Genomic DNA, 20994 nt, shown 5'->3' on the forward strand with positions numbered 1-20994 from the left:
GCTGATTTTATTTAGCCCAAAAATATATGATCCCCCAAACATTATTTGAACTCCCAAGTTTTCTGAACATTTATATACAGTACCAGTCAAAAGTTTGGACACAGCTACTCATTCAAGGGTTTTTCTTTATTTCTACATTGTAGAAAAATAGTGAAGACATCAAAACTATGAAATAACACATATGGAATCCTGTAGTAACCAAAAAAGTGTTAAACAAATGAAAATATATTTTATATTTGAGATTCTTCAAAGTAGCCACCCTTTGCCTTGATGACAGCTTTGCATTTCAATTAACAGGTGTGCCTTGTTAAAAGTTCATTTGTAGAATTGATTTTCTTCTTAATGCGTTTGAGACAATCAGTTGTGTTGTGACAAGGTCGGGGTAGAAAAATATCAAGTCCATATTATGGCAAGAACAGCTCAAATAAGCAAAGAGAAATGACAGTCCATCATTACTTCAAGACATGAAGGTCAGTCAATCTGGAAAATTTCAAGAACTTTGAAAGTTTCAAGTGCAGTCCCAAAAACCATCAAGCACTACGATGAAACTGGCTATCATGAGGACCGCCATAGGAAAGGAAGATCCAGAGTTACCTCTGCTGTAAAGGATAAGTTCATTAGAGTTACCATCCTCAGATTGAAGCTCAAATAAATGCTTCACAGAGTTCAAGTAACAGACACATCTCAACAAACTGTTCAGAGGTGACTGCGTGAATCAGGCCTTCATGGTTAAAGTGCTGCAAAGAAACCACTAATAGAAGAAGAGACTTGCTTGGGCAAAGAAACATGAGCAATGGACATTTGACCACTGGAAATCTGTCCTTCGGTCTGACGACTTGCTTCCATTCAGCCACAAGAGCATTAGCGAGTTCGGAAACTGATGTTGGCTCGCAGTCGGCGTTCCAATTCATCCCAAAGCTGTTCAATGGGGTTGAGGTCAGGGCTCTGTGCAGGCCAATCAAGTTCTTCCACACCGATCGACAAACCATTTCTGTATGGACCTCACTTTTTGTCATGCTGAAACAGGGAAGGGCCTTCCCCAAACGGTTGCCACAAAGTTCAAGCACAGAATTGTCTAGAATGTCATTGTATGCTGTAGAGTTAAGACTTCCCTTCACTGGAACTAAGGGGCCAAGCCCAAACCATGAAAAACAGTCCCAGACTGCAGTTTGGAGCTTGGTAGTGAGGGTTACAACCTAGGACAGACAACTTTTACACGCCACGCACTTGGCAGTCCTGTTCTGAGCTTGTGTGGCTTACAACTTAGCAGCTGAGCCATTGTTGCTCCTAGATGTTTCCACATCAAAATAACAGCACTTACAGTTGACCAGGGCAGCTCTAGCAGGGCAGAAATTTGACCAACTGACTTGTTGGAAAGGTGGCATCCTATGACAGTGCCACGTTAAAGTCACTGAGCTCTTCAGTAATGACATTTTACTGCCAATGCTTGTCTATGGAGATTAAACTGCTGTGTGCGATTTTCTACACCTGTCATCACAGCCTGTGGCTGAAAACGCCAAATCTACTCATTTGAAGGTGTCGACTTTCTATTGTATGCATTTAATGTAAATATTCATTTTTTGGACTTCACTAAAAACCGCACCAAGTGATTTTACATTTTGGAAATCAGTTCCAAAGTATTCCCACACCGAGATGTGACCTTTCACAAAGGTTTGAAATTGTTTTAATCTATGTGTTTGAGCTTCTTGAGTTCTGCCCATAAACTCCAGAAAATAAATCATCCTGCGGCAAAATCTGGTTCATTATCCCGACCTCTGGAACGCCAATTGCCATTAGGTTTAAATACTTTTTCACCATTTACGTAGGGTGAATTTCCTAGTTTTAGTGAAAGACATGGTGAACTGGACTTATTGCTATATCTAAAATACCCAATACTGACCAACAAACTCACAGGAGAAAGAGCAATATTTTTTATTAAAGCATCAAGCTCATAGTACAGATACATTTAGCACATCTTGACCATCCAAAGAATAGCCAGAGAGTTACAACAGCAAACATTTTCCCTTCAGTACATCCTGCAATTGCACCCTCACATCAGGGGAGGAGTTTACCTTTTGCTTGGTAAGGCAAACAAAATACATGATTAAATTAGCTTGTTAAAAAAAAAAAAAAATCCCCTCAACTTCAGAACAAATACATTTGGAACACTGGTTTTACAACAAAGAGGTAAACAAAAAGTTGGTCTGTAGGCAAAAATGCATTTCTTACAAAAATGTTTGTAAAAATGGTATTGAAAAAAGAATGACTTTAATAAAAAAAATAAGTTAAACAGGACTACCCAGATCAAGTCTAAATAGGACTTTATCCAAAAGCAATCAAAAGTTACCTTTATTTGTGAACAGTCCTGGTGTCTATTCCCTAAACCGGTCAATAGAGCTCTTAGAACAGTGGAGGCCGGTCACTAAACAGACATGAGTCATAACATTTCAGATAAAGACTGTTGGCAAAAGTTGGTCCTCAGGGGAGAGGAGAAAAAAAATAAAGAAAATAAAAAATATATAACCATTCCAAAAGCCACAGCCACAGATGTACTGGAGGCAAGTCGTTCCAATTGTCAACTTTGCCCAGGTCCTTACATGAATTGAAGTACTCATTCTAGTGGTCCGCTTGTTATGTCTGTCACATTGTTTTTTTAAAGAAAGCCCAATTTTCTGTTAACTACAGTATATCATCATGTGATGGTCTCCAATGTTCTAAGGGCCTTCTAAACTAGCTGGGCAAAGCAGCACCAGTTATAACCCTCAGGAGTTCTGAAGGCAGGCCCGAAACCGCAGTCCCCCCCAAAAAACAATCTGTCCACCCCAGCTGTCTGCAAATTAAACTCAATCTGCATTCGCTGGCAGGAGAAGCATCATGAACATTACTGACCAGCCAATGGAGAACAATCCTCAACATCCTATCAAAACCCGCTCTCAAATTACAAACCTCTCAAAGTCTGTATACTAACCAGATAGATGAGGGCATGCCTTCAGCACTGTAAGGTGGCTGTATGTATGCATGTTATTAAAAAATAAAGTATTAACCCCCATCCCACCTGCTCAATAAATCAGAATGCCCCAGTACATTTGAGCTGATTAAACAAGGTGAAGCACATTGATCTACTTACACAGGAGAAACAGACAGCAGCACACTACACTGTCAAGCAATACAGAACTAGTAGTCACCTGTGCCACAGGATTTTTCTCACTAAACAAAAGGGCATTGATGGTAGGCCAAAAAAACTGCAATGAAGTCACATTTTGGACCAATTCACTGCAAAATGTCTGCCCACAATAACATTTATAAAATGGCACTTTATGCAACAGTTGTGTGGAATGATCCGGGATCACCCTGGCATGCTCAGATTGGTGGGCCTCTATTGTGTGCTTACCGACTCCTGTATGGGGGGGGGTACATTGTTTAGAAAAAGAAAATGCTTTGCTGGGCCACCACTGTACTAAGCAGAGTGTGATTCGTTATTTCCATTCAGGGCCACACTGTGCAGCCATCAGCACCTCTGTCAAGCATGGTTCTGGGGCCAGATGACAGTGTCTGCTATGGGGGGGGGGGGGGTTAGTGCTAAGGGACGTCCCTACCCCTTAGTTTTAAGTATCTACGGGGTGGGCGGGACGACAATGGCGGACCATGCTGGACAGCAGAGGGCAGTTCTGGCCCACACCACAGCTACAAAGGGTCTACTAGGTCTCCTTGCAATTTACATTCAGATATAAAACACCTCAACTGGCTCCACTAGTCTAAACAAGCCCCTCCTACAATCACGGTTGGCACAGCCTTCTTTCTTACGCGACTGATTCTTCCATTTAAGTTTGGATGATTTATTTTAAATCAAATTTTCATGAATGCATACACGAGTTTAAAACCACAGGGAATTCTAACCACCAAAGCCATCCTGTTGGTACAGTATACTGTAGAATGAGCCTTGGTATAAAAGTGCATATATTACACATTCCATCCCATGACGTAGCCAACTGGACATCCTAAATGATTTGCTCTAACGCATACTGTTGTCTGGGACAAGTTTAAAGCCTGTCCATTTGAGGACACATTCAACAGCTAAATGATTGTCGAGGTGGAGAGAAGCATGGCAGACTGAAGTGGGCGTTCTGACCCAATTCTAGCAGGAATTCCTTTGGCTGCAGTGCAGTTTATGCCAAGAACAACTAGATAATGTTGACCTAGAGGTCAGCCTCTAGCCAAGCCTCTGGTAGCGCAACACTAACAAAGTATGGCATTTTGATTTGACAAGGAATTCATTAGACTCTGACGTTACATGACAAATGCTATATGGCCCAAAGCTCACATGCTTCTAATCACTGAATAAAAGACCATAGTCAGGAACATTCTAGAAAACAAAAAAAGGGTTGCCGTTTCCTGTTTTGGTATTGAGGAGTCCTGCTCCAGTTGGATGAAAACAATATGTTCTTAAAGTGCACTCAAAAGTCAAAACCAAAAAGGATGCAAACTTGCAACAGATCGATGAAGCAGCATATCAGTTGAGGAAGGAAGAGTGTGTGTGGGGAGGCGCGTTTCAACTGTCGGTAAGCACAAAATAGTGGACCCATCTGAGCATGTCAGGGCCCTGGACTAGTGGGAGCGGAAGCCCTGTCTGTGGGGAATGAGGGGGGAGACCTGCAGCAAGGAGGCAAGGCTGGCCAGCAACAAACAGAGAGTGTTTAAATCCTCTACATGCACTTCAAGATCACAGCAAGAGTGAGCTAGAATATCTAAACAGAGAAAAGAGCTTTCATGCAAGAGATCTAAGTTATAGGTACAACAATTCAAACTGGAGGTTACACGAGTAGGGCCTGTGGCCTCGTCGGAACCAATAAATCCTGAATAACAATGGCAGCAAAGGGGACTGTGCCTCTCTGCTCGGGCAGAGAGATGGCCGCCGTGGGGGCATAGCCCTGCTACGCAGCAGTGTTTCTTTTTTCGCTTCTTTTTCATTCTTAATCCTCAACTCTGCTGGTGGCTCTTGGCGTAACTGGTAAAGACAAAATTGTAATCATTGAATTGGGCCAACTGGCGGTCGAGGCGCTTGTACCCCTCAAGTTTCTGGGCGGAAGAAAAGACACTGCGACATTTGGAGCTCTGTGGGAGAAAATAAAAATTAAGTTAACAGTGAAAATACCCTAGTACAGTGAAGACTTAAGATGTGATTTATGAGTGCAATGTTCTGGAAAATAGTCAAACATCCACAAGCAACATCAGACCCATTTTGAACGAGGACATACCTGGTTAACAAACAGCGTAGTCACAAATTTTCCTGGCTTAAAGATGTCCACAACTTTCCTGACCAAATCATCGTAGGACGTCTGAGAGAGGTTGGTTTCGAAGCTGACATAGGAGAACTCTGGCTCTGGAGTGATGTGAATCGTCCAGTAAGTTCCCTGTAAGACAAAGACAGACATTTGTTTTAAATGACTTAAGGCGTATTTAACCTCTAGGGTTGGAGGGACGATAGTGTCCCACCTGCAAACGTTCAGTGAAATTGCAGAGCGCCAAATTCAAAAACAGAAATACCCATAAAGATGAACTTCTTGTTAATCCAGCCACTGTGTCAGATTTCAAAAAGGCTTTACGGCGAAAGCACACCATGCAATTATCTGAGAACAGCGCCCAGCAGACAAATTACAAACAGTTACCAGCTAAGTACAGGAGTTACACAAGTCAGAAATGGCAATAAAATTAAATCGCTTACCTTTGATGATCTTCATATGGTTGCACTCAGGAGACTACCATTTACTCAATACATTTTTGTTTTGTTTGATAAAGTCCCTCTTTATATCCAAAAACCTCCGTTTTGTTAGCACGCTTTGTTCAGTAATCCACAGGCGGTCACAATAGGCAGACGAAAAATCAGAAAAGTACAGGTAACGTTCGTCGAAACATGTCAAATGATGTTTATAATCAACCCTGAGTATGTATTTTCTCTAAATAATCAATATTTCAACTGGACAAAAGACTCTTCAATAGAAAGTAAAAACGAGCGGCGCGCTCGCGGGAACGAGCGAAACCAGCACTGTATACTTCCGTGGCCCTCTGACTAAAATGGCTTTTTACTCGTCGTTTTTCAAGATAAGCCTGAAATCATGTCTAAAGACTGTTGACATCTGGTGGAAGCCATAGGTACTGCAATCTGATTTCTAACCCATTGGATTCTCTACAGGCATTGATTTGAAGTACAGCCAGATAAAAAAATCATTCCACTTCCTGGATGGATTTTTCAGGTTTTCACCTGCCACGCCATATCAGTTGTTATACTACACTATTTTAACAGTTTGAAACTTTAGAGTGTTTTCTATCCAATACTACCAATTATATGCATATCCTAGCTTCTGGGCCTGAGTAGCAGGCAGTTTACTTTGGGCACACTTTTCATCCAGAATTGAAAATACTGCCCCCTACCCCAGAGAGGTTAATAAAGAGCCAGAAGACAAAAGAAAATAAATAAATATTTTTTTTAAAGAGACTTTGCAGAAAAAACTTGAGGGAAAATTGGACTTGATACGATTGCGATGTGTTCTCAACTTGCCATCTTAAGTTGAATGCACTAATTTTAAGTCACTCTGGATAAGAGTCCGCAAAATCCACTTACGTCAGTCTTCATTCCATTCATCGAGTATCCACAAGGGTTGAACATTGTGGCGTCAATCACAGAACCTGGTATCAGGTCACGAATTCCACTCATCTGAAAAAAACAATATATATATATATATACACAATGTGCGCTACAAAACAGCAACTGACTGATGAACAGTCAGCTTTATGATGGTGTTCCTCTATACAATAAGGGGAATATTACTGGTGGACACCAATAGCGATAATTCAATATGATATTGATATAGTTTCATAAAGATAGGAGCAAGGCAGTGATATTTGGGTGTTCCATTTACCTAAATGATTATGTAAAAAAGCATACACTACTGTTCCAGCATGCACAAATCCCCTTCACAAAACTCAGGCTGGCAACTAGGGCCCTAGAAAATTAGTGATCATCTTTGCCTGACTCCATTTTGTTTTTCCAGGTAAAGAAAATTGCTTTTTTTTAATAGAATGTTCCAAGTCCACAACCATGCTTAAAATGCATCAGGAGAGGACTTGAGCTCTGAAATTAGAGAAATGTTGATTTTTGGGTAAAGTTACCCTAATGAAAGTGTGCACCAGAAAAATACCGTTGTTTGGTTTGTAGCACTCATGTGATCGCAGGTTTGGAAAACAAGTGGCCACTGGATTGATGCAAATAATCATGATGATATTCTGCCAGGTAGTCATAAGCTACTTTGTAGTTTACATTTAATTGAGAAGGCTTTTAGGAAAGCCTTATCTATACCAGAAGGTTAACAGCTACACAAAGTATAGACATATGCAAGCACTGCAGACATTCCTGTGTCGATACAGAAAGTTGCAGGAAAATACAAAATCACTGATGCATTTTATTAGTGTCTTATGATTAACTTGAGCAAACTAATGCATTTTCTGATAAACTAAGTGCAATACTTGTTTTTAGATTGAATTCAGATTATGTCTGAATTCCATGGTTGTGTCAGCAATGCAGATTTTATAGTCAATTTATTATACTTAATTGCCTGCTGATGAGCCATCAACAGTTGATAAGCTTCTGATTGTATACAAAATGGTTGGGTAGGTTCCCAGAATATTCAAGTCTGGCCCAATGGGCAATCAACAAGCAGTCGTCTCTACGTCAGAGATGTGGAAGTCAACATTTTACACAGTTGCAATGTTTTTTTTTAATAAAACCAATATATCGAAAAATTAAACTGATACTTTCCATATTGGTGCCCTTACTAGGGAATATCATTAAAGAACAGATCAATGTCATAAGGACAGGTCCCCTTGAACAGTGGGCTACTGAGTGAGCCCTCGTGAAAATCAAGACTAAATAACGATCCCCAACATGGCTAGTTTGCGGGCCTTACACGAGTGACATCATTTGCAGAAACACCATCTTTCATGAAGAACTGATCCATAATTGCTGGATCAAGGTCACTCATCAGAACTTCCAGCGTCTGATCTGCGTGCTCGTTCTCCCAGAACTCTGGCAAATCCAGAGTAAACAGGTACCTGTAGGGAAACAAGGACGTACAGGAAAACACGAGCACGTTCAGCAGCACTGGACAGTGTAGTTGAAGTTCAATGGCAATGTCCACTGCATTATTAAGGTCTCATTAAGGGAACAGTATCTTGACTATATTCAAATCTAATTTTGTAATATGCGCTGAATACAACAGGTGTCAACCTTGGTGAAATGCTTACTTACAAGCCCTTAATCAAAAATGCAGTTAAGAAAAAAAGAGCCAAAAAAACACTAAATTAAAAGTAACAAAAAGTGCAGCAGTGAAATAACAATAGCGAGGCTATATACAGGGGATACTGGTACAGAGTCAATGTGCGGGGCACCGGTTAGTCAAGGAAATATGTACATGTAGGTAGAGTTATTAAAGTGACTATGCATAGCATAGATAATGAAACAGTAGCGTAAGCAGGGGGACCTTACCAGCAATCAGAATTCAAACGTCCCATACAGTACGCTGCTCCATCTGTAGAAGGAAGATAATGTCATTTCTTTATCTTATGTGCCCGTGTTTCAAACCCCTCCTGATTAGAGAACAGCATATGAAGACAGCCTGTATAATGTCGCTGACTCACCCCATCCATGCATTAGCACATACTCTTCCTGGACTCCAGGGATTAGAGTTGAGGAATTGAATTTGGAGCGTGGGCATTAGTACACACTCTTCCTGGACTCCAGGGATTAGAGTTGAGGAATTGAATTTGGAGCGTGGGCATTAGTACACACTCTTCCTGGACTCCAGGGATTAGAGTTGAGGAATTGAATTTGGAGCGTGGGCATTAGTACACACTCTTCCTGGACTCCAGGGATTAGAGTTGAGGAATTGAATTTGGAGCGTGGGCATTAGTACACACTCTTCCTGGACTCCAGGGATTAGAGTTGAGGAATTGAATTTGGAGCGTGGGCATTAGTACTTACTTGGGAAAATCTGGCTGAGAAATTCCACTTCCTCCTGGAAGTTCCGATGAGGGAACTCCTGATGGGTTGGCTTCATGAAGTTCTTGCGAGAATAGAAGAAATTCTGTAGGTTGTGAGGAGATGTTAGAACTAACCCATCCTGTCCACAATAACACCACCGCAAACAAAGATGGTATAATGTACAAACATAACATGTTGAGGCGTAACATTGTTTATAAAACATATACGAGTGTACACATTGGGTTTTATGAACACGTACATAAAATGGTATTCCATTTTGTTTGCATGTATGCATGCATAGTGTTCCTTGGACGTCATGGTAGAGTTTATGCTCTGATATGCACCGTGAACTGTGGGACCTTATATAGACAGGTATACATCTTTCTAAATACTGTCCAAACAATTAAATTGGCCACTGGTGAACTCCAAATCAAGTTGTAGTGACATCAAGGATGAGCAAAGGACATTAGATGAACCAGAGCTCAATTTGGAGTGTCATAGCAATGGGGTGTGAATACTTAATTTACATTTCAGCATTTCATTTTTCAATACGTCTGCAAAAATATCTAAAACTGTTTTCACTATCATTATGGGATATTGTGTGTAGATGGGCGAGACATTTATTTAATCCAGTTTGAATTCAGGCTGTAACATAATGTAGAATAAGTCAAAGGGGTATGAACACAAAAATAAATCACATTGGCTGCATATGGCCTGTCAGCAAGGAACTTGAACCATTGTATGTATCAACTTGGTCCAGCCCAAAGCTTGTGCTAACAAACTTGCAACATTGTATCTAATATTCTGGACCCTTAGTTTACAGGGTCAGTGAGCCCTGGAGAGAGGAGTCATAAAATAGGCCTACTTGATTACATTTCCACCTCAGATTATGGCATTTTTCCCCACTTAGTGGTAATTGAAATGGAGAGACCTGGAAAGACTGTTCAAAATAGGCTACATTAGAGGAACTATAGTCATTCTCAATGGATGTAAAAACAAACTGTTTACTTGCTGTTTGAGATGAATAAGAAAAAGTACTTTGGAGAACCTCCACAGCTCATTAGCGGTGGTGAGTTGAAGACAGATCTCCAGTAAGCATACCTTTGCGTGCAGCCCAGGTAGCCTAGGCCTACTTCTATGCATAATCAGGCGTGCATCCTTACTCAACATTGACAGGAGCGCACCAAACAAAAACGCAATGAACACCTTGACAACACGTAAATGGAATAAAACAAAGTGTAGCCTAGATTGCAGAGCGCACAAACATATGCACTCAATATAAGAACTGGAAAATACTACTAATAAATTGAATGCATTAAGAAATGATGGTAACCAAACATTGCGGCCGCCGCAATGGATTAGTCCACTGAGACTAGAGTCAATCAAGATGAGCCATAAAAATGTATATTTCTTTGCAACTGCCCAACTAAAATAAATTGTATCGCTAGAACAAACAATCCACCAGTCAACTAAAAAATGTATGTATACCATGTAATTTTGAAAAAGCCACATTTCTTTTAATACCATCAATACCTTAATCTATTTCTTTGAAATGTTTCAATAGAATATAACCATTTGTAGCTACTTTAAGTTAATACCTGCAGTCAAATTGTGCAATACATTAGGAGAAAGCAGATTGTGTTCAATTAACCCGTCACATGAAGCTTACCGTAGTTTGTAAATAGCACAACTGGAGAAAGCAGGCACCGGTGAAAGCAGGCACCGGTGAGGCCATAGCATTCTATATCTCTCCGCGTGTCTCTTGTGCAGCGTACATCATGTGATTGACTTGTATGCAATTCACTACTAATTGTTTGCCATCAGATATTTTCTAATGCTTTCTGACAGAAGTCAAAGAGCTCTGGATGAGTCATCTGCACAGTTGCCCTTTTCCCCCTGATCTTATTAGCGTCCAACCCCCCCGTTCTTGTCTACTCTGCTCAGTGTACACATGCATGCTTTTCTGAAGGAAGAGCAGCATCACAATTTTGTTCGTTTGAAAAAAATAAACGTGTTTGTAAATGTCCACTCATCGAAATTCGGTAGCTACTAGCTATGCTCGTTTAACTTCATGAGCTGGATTTGCCCGTCTTTGAAATTATACTTGATATATTCTAAAAATCAACATGCAACTATTTAAGACTTTACTGAGTTAGTTCATAGAAGGAAATCAGTCAATTGAAATACATTGGGCCCTAACCTATGAATTTCAGACTGGGCAGGAGCACAACCATGGGTGGGCATAGGCACACCCACTTGGTAGCCAGGTCCACCCACTTTTACCCCACAAAAGGGCTTCACTACAGACAGAGACAATCCTGAACAAGCCCCTCCCCAACAGACGATCCCACAGGTGAAGAAGCCGGATGTGGAGGTCCTGGGCTGACGTGGTTACACATGGTGTGCGGTTGGACATAGTACCAAATTCTATAAAAAGACATTTGAGGCAGCTTATGGTGCAGAAATTAACATTCAATTCTCTGGCAACAGCTATGTTGGACATTCCTGTAGTCAGCATGCAGTGGCTTCGGAAAGTATTCAGACCTTGACTTTTTCCACATTTTGTTACAGCCACACACACACAAAGCAAAAATAAGTATCCAGACCCTACCAAGTACTTTGTTGAAGCACCTATGGCAGCGATTACAGCATCGAGTCTTCTTGGGTAGGACGCTACAAGCTTGGCACACCTGTATTTGGGGAGTTTCTCACATTCTTCTCTACAGATCCTCTCAAGCACCGTCAGGTTGGATGTGGAGCATTGTTGCACAGCTATTTTCAGGTCTCTCCAGAGATGTTCAATCGGGTTCTGGCTGGGCCACTCAAGGACATTCACAGACTTGTCCCGAAGGCACTACTGCGTTGTCTGGGCTGTGTGCTTAGGGTCGTTGTCCTGTTGGAAGGTGAACCTTTGCCCCAGTCTGAGGTCCTGAGCACTCTGGAGTAGGTTTTCATCAAGGATCTCTTGTACTTTGCGCCGTTTATCTTTGCTTCAATCCTGACTAGTCTTCCAGTCCCTGACGCTGAAAAACATCCCCACAGCATGATGCTGCCACCACCATGCTTCACCGTAGGGGTGGTGCCAGGTTTCCTCTAGTGGCAACACTTGGCATTCAGACAAAATAGTTGGTTTCATCAGACCAGAGAATCTTGTTTCTCATGGTCTGAGTCCTTTAGGTGCCTTCTGGCAAGCTGTCAATGTGCCTTTAATGAAGTGTGACTTGTCTCACCACTACCATAAAGGCCTGATTGGTGGAGTGCTGTAGAGATGGTGGTCATTCTGGAAGATTCCTCCATCTCCACAGATGAACTCTGGAGCTCCTTTAGAGTGAACATTGAGTTCTTGATCACCTCCCTGACCAAGGCTGTTATCCCCAATTGCTCAGTTTGGCCGGGCGGTCAACTCTAGGAAGTGTCTTGGTGGTTCCAAACTTTTTCCATTTAAGAATGTAGGCCGCTGTGTTCTTGGGGACCTTCAATGTTGTAGAAATGTTTTGGTACCCTTACCCAGATCTGTGCCTCGATAATCCTGTCTCTGAGCTCCACAGACAATTCTTTCGACCTCATGGCTTGGTTTTTGCTCTGACATGCACTGTCAACTGTGGGACCTTAAATTGACAGGTGTGTGCCTTTCCAAATCATGTCCAATCAATTGAATTTAACACAGGTGGACTCTAAGATGTAGAAATATCAAGGATGATTAATGGAAACAGGATGCACCTGACCTCAATTTTGAGTCTCATAGCAAAGGGTCTGAATACTTGTGTAAATAAGGTACTTGTTTATTTATTTTGAATAAATAAGCAAAAACTTCTAAAAACCTGTTTTCGCTTTGTCGTTTTGAGGTAGTGTGTGTAGATTGCTAAGGGAAAAATATTTAATCGATTTTAGAATAAGGCTGTAATGTAACAAAATGTTAAAAGTCAAGGGCTCTGAATACTTCCCGATCATGCTGTTTGATTCTGTTGCCATGCCACACCTGTCAGGTAGATGGATCATCTTGGACAAAGGAGAAATGCTCACTAACAGGGATGTAAACAAATTTGTGCACAATTTGAGAAAGCGTTGTGCGTATGGAACATTTCTGGGCCCAACACTAAATGTTGCATTTACATTTTACACAATATAGTTGGTTCTCGCTCGTTAGTATTTAGCTAAGTGTCTAGGTGAATTTGCCATCAGTTGGTGCCAATTTGGCAAATTCTTGCGCTTTTCCCACAATCCAGCGAACGTATTTGGTGTGTCGTCATAGTGGTCTCTGACTTGGTCAGACTCAGACGGAACAAAAGTAAACTTTCGCCTTTTTTCAATGCTGATTTTTACACAAACATGCTTTTTGAATTTAAAAGTCAACTAATTTTGCAAAAGTACCCGTAATCTGAATACAATATTTTTGCTGGTAAAGTAACAGAATAGTTAGTTTTTTGTAATCAGTTACTCCAACGCTGTGTGTGCGCTCATGTCACACTGACCTCGATAGCATCAAAGCCACAGTACTCCCTGGCCAGTTCCAGCAGAGGCATCAGTGCTTGCAGTAAGAGGGTGGTTCCACACGTCTTCAAAATGAAACGTCTCTTGGAGACAAACATGCTACTCTCACTGAATGGACAAAGGGACAGAAGGAGAATAGCAATATTATGAGTTTTACACACGTTACATACATATCACAAGTTCCACAGTTAAATAGCCTTAAGGCCAATTTTACATGAGCTCAATTTACATCCAACATGCATGTACAACTGTTCAAACGGAAAAAGTAGAGTTCCTCAGGTTCAACGCCTTCCAGCTAAGTAGCGTGTACTGTTTAGACACCTGGAGAGTTAAAAAATAAAATATTTTTTTTAAAGTTAAGACACCATGACGTGGCAGACTGACAGCCAGGCATGGCATTACCCTGGTGACTGCTTGCCATTTATTCTATACAGGGTAAACCTAAAGCAGCACATGCTACAAACAGCTTAACAGTCTGCCTTGAGCATGAATTCAAAACCAACCACAGGGCATTAGTGCATTACTGTTATCATGAGCCTGAAATTGTTTACAGCAGCAAGCCTGTCTAGAATTCAGGCCCACAGACTCCTTGAGGAAACATAGCTGGGTTATCATTAGTCATCTGCCTCTTAGTTACAGGCTAGTCCCAGGGAGGAGTGCAAGGAACAGTCAATTGACTGCAGTATAGCTAATGAGTACAGATGGGGGAAAAAATATATATATATTTATTGCGATAGCCCATCGTATCACTTTGAAAATATCACTACTATTTTTGCACTAGTTCAACGCTCTCTTCTCCCTTTGCAGCAGACGTATTCCCTGACTGTTCAAAACATTAAGAACACGTGCTTTCCATGACAGACTGACCAGGTGAAAGCTACAATTCCATAGAGGTCAGCTAAATATTAGGAAGTCCTGATGTTTGGAATACTCCGTGTATAGTGAGCAATATGTTCGGAACATCGAATCAACAAAATTGCAGTATCGAATTGCAATACATATCGTATTGCCAACTAAGTATTGTGATATTGCGTCGTCCCTGGTCATTTCCAGCACTACTAGTGAGAAGGAAGTAGTTTGTGTGGCATATGTAGGTTGACAACACCAATGTCTACTTGCAGTCAAGCAGAAAGCCGTCACAGGTAGTCGTCCCCTGAATCAGCACTGTCCCATTCCCAGAACAAACCTCAAGAGTGGAGAAGGCTACTCCGTTGTGCTAGCCCCGGCCCGGTCGAGGTCTGTGCAACAGCTAGACAGATCAACCCTACCCCTCGTTACCAGATGGTTGTAGGTGGGACTTAACCAGCAGAGGGAGCTGAGATTGGAGACCTCTCACAACAGCCTCCGCAGCCAGACTAACACACTCAGGGTCAGGCATGTACTTTTTACTGGCAATGATGACTTGCCCCAAAGACCAGTCTGAGTACACTGGTGTCACAAAGGGCAGATTTCACCATCAAATATTGATTCCTAGGAACCTAAATTGACAACATGTGCCTAATATGCTTGTGGGCTGCCAGGGTGTTCATTTAGCCATCTTTCACTCGTCCATCTGGGCTCAGATAAGACCCAGGTCATTAGGCGCTTCAGAACAGAGCCAGGGAGACCTGAGAGATCTAAAAAAAGAGCTCTGCTCAGTCAGTCCTTTCACCCTAGGGGAGAGAAGTTTCCATGCAGCCATTCACAGCGAGACGATTACAGATGACGCAATCCCAGCTCTCTATTCTGAAACGGGGACAAGCCCAGGTGACAGTGGTAAACAGAACAGGGATTCAGTCGCTACTCACCTGAGTATATAAGCTTCCTGCTTGTCGGTCTTTGTCACACTTATGATCAAACAGTGCACATTCTCCAGAAGTTTGTCCCACTCAAACCTGAAAGACAAAAAGCATTTGTTCATGTTTTTTTTAACACTGCAGCACACTCAATTTAATAGTTCAAGATTTGCTTTTTCAAAATAGAAGCAACTGTCAGAGGCTAGACTGTAGTTCTAGTGCTATGAGAGAATTTGAATAAAGATTTCACTTCTAAGCTAGTCATTTCACAATTCTGGGCATGGCACAATTCTGGGCATGGCACTTGGGGTGTCTAACTGGTGTGACTGATGACTAAATGACAGTGAAATTAATCTACCAACAAACTATAAGGGCTGTCTAACAATGTCTTGCTTTAGATTTTAAAAAAGGCCTAACCAACTCACTTTACTTAGATAAACAAATGTTTGAGGCTAGTAACAGTAGGAAGAAAATCTACAGCACTACACTCAGGTTGATTTTGAACTGGGTCCAGAGCCCTGGCATTTCCTGGAACAGTGCAGACAGGTGCACTCTGGCAAACAGCCTCCCTGCTGTACTATAGGCTATTATTAAGCAACAGCCTGCTCACAAGACAGCAGGTAGAAGTTGACAATCCAGTTTCTCCACCGCTTCTATGTTTTGAAGAAATGTAATAACCGTAGGAATTAGGCCTCGTGCTGACTATGATCATCCAAAACAGTTAAAGATGGGTAGATCAATCAAGAAGGGTGAGACCCTGTTCAACTGCAAATAGTGTTTAAAAACAGATGTCAATAGAAGTTAATCATTTAGCTCAGGGACAGGAAACTGGCAGCATGCATCCCTGTGTCGGCCCGCAGATCAATTACCAAAAACAAAATAATTAAATATATTTGAGGAACTCAGTCGGGGTCTCAATTTACTGTTGAGAGTTAGAATACGAGGCTAGGGCCGGCTCTGACCGCACGTGTGTGTACGGCTGTGTCTACGCAGACCCACAAGTCACTGCAGCCCCTCAGGAGTTGATTGTGGGCTCCAACCCATCAAAAAGTTGCCCATCCTTGGTTTAGTGCATAAATCCACCATGTCACATGTCATAAAATCAGTTAGCATGGTTCTGTTGAGCACGACTTTGTAGACTGCATGATCGCAAGATCGTTTTACAGAACCAGGACTTATTTTAGGGGGGGGGGGGGGTCACTGAGTTTGAGCATAACAACTTTTCCTAAAAACCCCTTGTAACATCTGTCAAGTCTCATATTGAGATGAGTTACCTTTAAGAGCATTGTATCAGCTCAGTGTGACATGAACAATGTAGTTACGAAGTGTCAAGTTTCCCCAGACGAGAATGGATGGAAAGTCAGGATACAACATAGCAAATAAATGCCAATGGGCACCTCTCAAAACAAACACATGGCCAGTCTATCTGGGGAACTATTTTTCTTAGAAATGTGCAACACCATTTGTATTAATAGACCCTCAATATAGGTCAAATGAGTAGGTGGACTTCCCATTAGAGTGGCAGGTGTGCGGATTAACAATCCTCAGGCGGATGTCCATGGACTCCATACCAAGAGAACTGTTAAAACACCAACATTTCTGCTGACCATAAGAAAAGTTTTAGCTGCTACTCAGCCCAGAGAAAGACAGTGGCAGGTGTAAGGTACAGATCTGTGAATCAGATGCCCTTGTGGACTTATTTGGACATTGGCAGGCGTCCAGCATCCCCGATCCACTGCCTCTGATCTGTTAATCTTCCTTGGCTGTAAATTAATACCCACTGTCATTCCTAACCAAATGTTAACCATGAAAACCCTGGCTTTCCCTTGGATTGGCAAGAGTAGCCATGAACCTTGCCACAGAGAGGCAGGTGAAGAACCAGGTGTAATCACACCAGCTCAGGACCTAAACATCCATCTTCCTCACGTGCGGGATCGTCCGAGAAGCCACTAGGACAGCTGATGAAACTACAGGTTTGCACAACCAAAGACCTTTTGCAGAAACTGTCAGAGAGAAACTCATCTGCATGCTCGTTGTCTTCATTGGGCAAATTCTCACCTTCGATGGACACTGGCACGCTGGAGAAATGTGTTCATTACGGATGAATCCCGGTTTCAACTGCACCGGGCAGACGGCGTGTGAGCGAGCGGTTTGCTGATGTCAACGTTGTGAACAGAGTGCCCCATGGTGGTGGTGGGGTTATGTATGGGCATACATAAGCTACGGACAAACAATTGCATTTTATGCAGAGATACCATGAGGTCCTGAAACCCATTGTCGTGCCATTCATCCGCCTCATGTTTCAGCATGATAATACACGGCCCCATGTCGCAAGGATCTGTACACAATTCCTGGATGCTGAAAATGTAAAAGTTGTTCCATGGCCTCCATACTGTACTCAGACATCACTCATTGAGCATGTATGGGATGCTCTGGAGCAACAATTACAACAGCCTGTTCCAGTACCTGTAAATATCCAGCAAAACAGCCCCCCAAAAAAAAAAATCACCCAAGTCCGTAAACTGTCACAGAATTGAGTACTAATGTATGCAAACTATGCATGCTTCCCAGTCAAAACAGCTGACGCCTTAAGGAACCCTAAAAACGTGGTCTTTGTCAACAAGTTATTCACATCAAATATTTGAGGATTGGCAGCAAAGGTTCTCAGGCTACAAGCATACCACTCTGCATCCCACTGCTGGTTAAGGGTTGGTCCTGGTCGGTCCCTGGATGGGAGACCAGATGCTGCTGGAAGTGGTGTTGGAGGGTCAGTAGGAGGCACTCTTTCCTCTGGTCTAAAAAATAACATTCAAGTGCCCCAGGGCAGTGATTGGGCACATTGCCCTGTGTTGGGAGCAGTCTTTCCGATGGGATGTTAAACAGGTGTCCTGGCTCAGTGATCACTAAAGATTCCATGGCACCTATCGTAAGATTAGGGGTGTTAACCCAGTGTCCTGGTTAAATTCGCAATCTGGTCCTGAACATGACTACTTAATCATCCAACTTCCAATTGGCTCATTCACCTGCTGTAACTATTCCCCAGGTCGTTGCTGTAAATAAGAATGTGTTCAGTCAACTTACCGAGTAAAATAAAGGTTAAATGAAAGTGACTACAAATCGTATTAAAAACAAGAGCATTGAAATAATTCAACATGGTTGACTGTTCTTTATTAGATATTAGGGCCAGTGGTGGAAAAACTACCCAATTGTCATACTTGAGTAAAAGTAAAGATATCTTAATAGAAAATGACTCAAGTCACCCAGTAAAATACAGTAAGGGTACAGAAGTATTTGGTTATAAATATACTTCAGTATCAAAAGTATAAATCACTTATATTAAAGCAAACCAGACTGCACAATTTTTTTATTCATTTACAGAAAGCCAGGGGCACATTCCAACACTGACATAACTGACCAAAGCAGCATGTGTTTAGTGAGTGTGCCAGGTCGGAGGTAGTAGGGATGACCAGGGATGTTGTTTTCGTGATACCGCAAGTTAGTTAACTGGACAATTTTCCTGTCCTGCTAAGCATTCAAAATGGAACGAGTATTTTTGGGTGTCAGAGAAGATGTATGGAGTAAACAGTACAGGTTTTCTTTAGGCAGGTAGTAAACTTAGTTGTCAAATATAAATCGTAAATGAATGTACAGATAACCCCAAAAACTACTTAAGTAGTACTTTGATGTATTTGTACACCACTGATTAGGGCAATGCAAATAGGCCTAGTTTGAAGGGTTTTGTAGATACCCATGCATGGGGCCATCACATTATATGTACAAGTAACAGCAACTACAGGCGTTGATCCCGATTGGGTAAATTAGACTTGTGAAGATTGCCAACCACGTAGCTGAGAGGCCAATCAACTCAAACTGATCCGGGATAATGGTAGATATCGCTTGCCTATTGAGTCTGTTAATGGCCTTCGTTCATTGCAGATGTTGTAAATCTTCAGCGGCGAGAGACCATGATTGCCAATGCGGCATATCAGAGAAAAGATCGGTGGCCACACGGCGCTACAGTACCACATCGTGACGCAGAGAAGTGAAATGGAAAATTACTACAGCTAGCCAGAAGATACACAATGACACCAACAACTTCAGAAGTTGAGTTGTAGACTTAACTAGCTACCTGGTTACATAAGATACACGATTGCATAAAGACATGAGCTATTTAGCGTGTTTAGTGTCATATCAAATCCGTGGGCAACATGTTGAGATTATCACCCTAGTATGGACACATCGAACACCAATGCATGCGCAGTATGCGTAAAAACCCGCGCTGTCAAACTCACCCCAATCTGACCACTTTTCTTGCCAAAACAATTCGCTAGCTTGCAAATTGGAATACCCAACATTGCATTAATGGTACATACAATATTCAAATACGTTTCTAAACATGGATAATGAGTCTTACTGGAGCGCTAATTAATGGCAGTAGCGGACATTAGTCAGCAGCTGACTGAACCGCATGAATGAATGACTCGGCTACCGCGTTCGCTACCCTGAGCAAATGCCAAGCTAGTGGTGGTCAGTGTGGGGGATGGTAATTCCTGAGTGACGATGTTATCGGAATTTAGCTAACCAGTTGGCTAGGTGTTCACATTAGCCACCACATGACATGTCAGTGAAAGATTGTGGTTTACGAGATAACCTTAAATCAGTTTAATAACGATCCCAGTTAACCAGATAAATATATCCTCATTACAATGTTTCTTTCTAGCGCGTGTTGAGGGTTGAATCTCCATCCAGTCTTCTTGAGTGGATTGTTGGAGCCACAGGGGCTAATGTTAGTAGCTTAGCTAACGTTAACTAGCTAGCCAAAGGCAGAATGTATTAATCACATCGCGACTTCACAAACCTCGGGATGGTACGGAGGTCCCCTGTTCCTTTGATCTCATCTTGCCGGGAGAACCACACCTCCAACAGCTTCTCGGTTCCCTCGAAGAAGTGTGCACCGTTCGCTTCCATCGTGAGTTAACAGACACCAACAGAAATTAAACGTCGGTTACGTTTTCAATTGAATTAGCCCTTGTTTGAACGTTATAATTTATTAAGTACAGTCCTTTAGCAATCCAGGTGTAATTTCTTGGTTTAACCGTCTTCCCTTTTACAGAGAATACTGTAAAGCAAGTGCTAGCTAATATCGCCGGCCATACTGTGTAAAGCGCAGAAAAGGGAACGCGTATTGCTTTTATTCACCCAGCCTAAAACGTCATCCCCACGTTAGTCGAATCACGTTGCTGGGTTCTTGCTGATCGAGTGGCGATTGGCAGTGGCAACTGTCAGCGTAACAAAATTGTACATTGCCAATCTTAAACGATAATACATTTAATTGGCAGATATGCCATATTTCCCTGATAATAAACGCTACTCTGCGTTCAGGTAAACTGTTCCCGTCTGCTCTCAAAACATGTAGCAATCAGTCATGCTCTCATTGATTTTAACTTAAAATGCCATAGGGCCTACTGATTTGTAATGCAACAGAAGACACATTAGTACATACACAGGTGTAATTTCAATACGTGCGTTACCTGGGCTATGTACAATATTTTTTTTTTTTATATTTATTTTGTATAGGTATATTACATGTTATATCCAATAGCAATGTGATTCTATTGGCATTGTTTTGACTTCTGTGTTGAAATAAGTTTCTCTGTCCTGATCTCTGTTTTTTTTAATGTATGATGTATTTCT

The 20994-nt window shown here is 41.8% G+C and overlaps 1 protein-coding gene across 1 annotated transcript; it reads right to left on the bottom strand.

Moving 5' to 3' along the window:
- Window positions 1-1916: 1916 nt before the first annotated feature.
- On the bottom strand, window positions 1917-20473 carry LOC106571312 (S-adenosylmethionine decarboxylase proenzyme). Its single transcript, XM_014144235.2, has 9 exons — window positions 20159-20473; window positions 15313-15399; window positions 13507-13633; window positions 9035-9137; window positions 8540-8582; window positions 7962-8106; window positions 6620-6712; window positions 5256-5411; window positions 1917-5112 (listed from the first exon to the last, which is right to left on the bottom strand). Exons 1-9 carry the CDS (start codon window positions 20266-20268, stop codon window positions 4978-4980), a joined length of 999 nt encoding a protein of 332 aa, XP_013999710.1. The 5' UTR covers window positions 20269-20473; the 3' UTR covers window positions 1917-4977.
- Between the last annotated feature and the right edge of the window lie 521 nt (window positions 20474-20994).

Source organism: Salmo salar, chromosome ssa15, assembly GCF_905237065.1.
Source record: "Salmo salar chromosome ssa15, Ssal_v3.1, whole genome shotgun sequence".
Classification (NCBI taxonomy): Eukaryota; Metazoa; Chordata; class Actinopteri; order Salmoniformes; family Salmonidae; genus Salmo; species Salmo salar.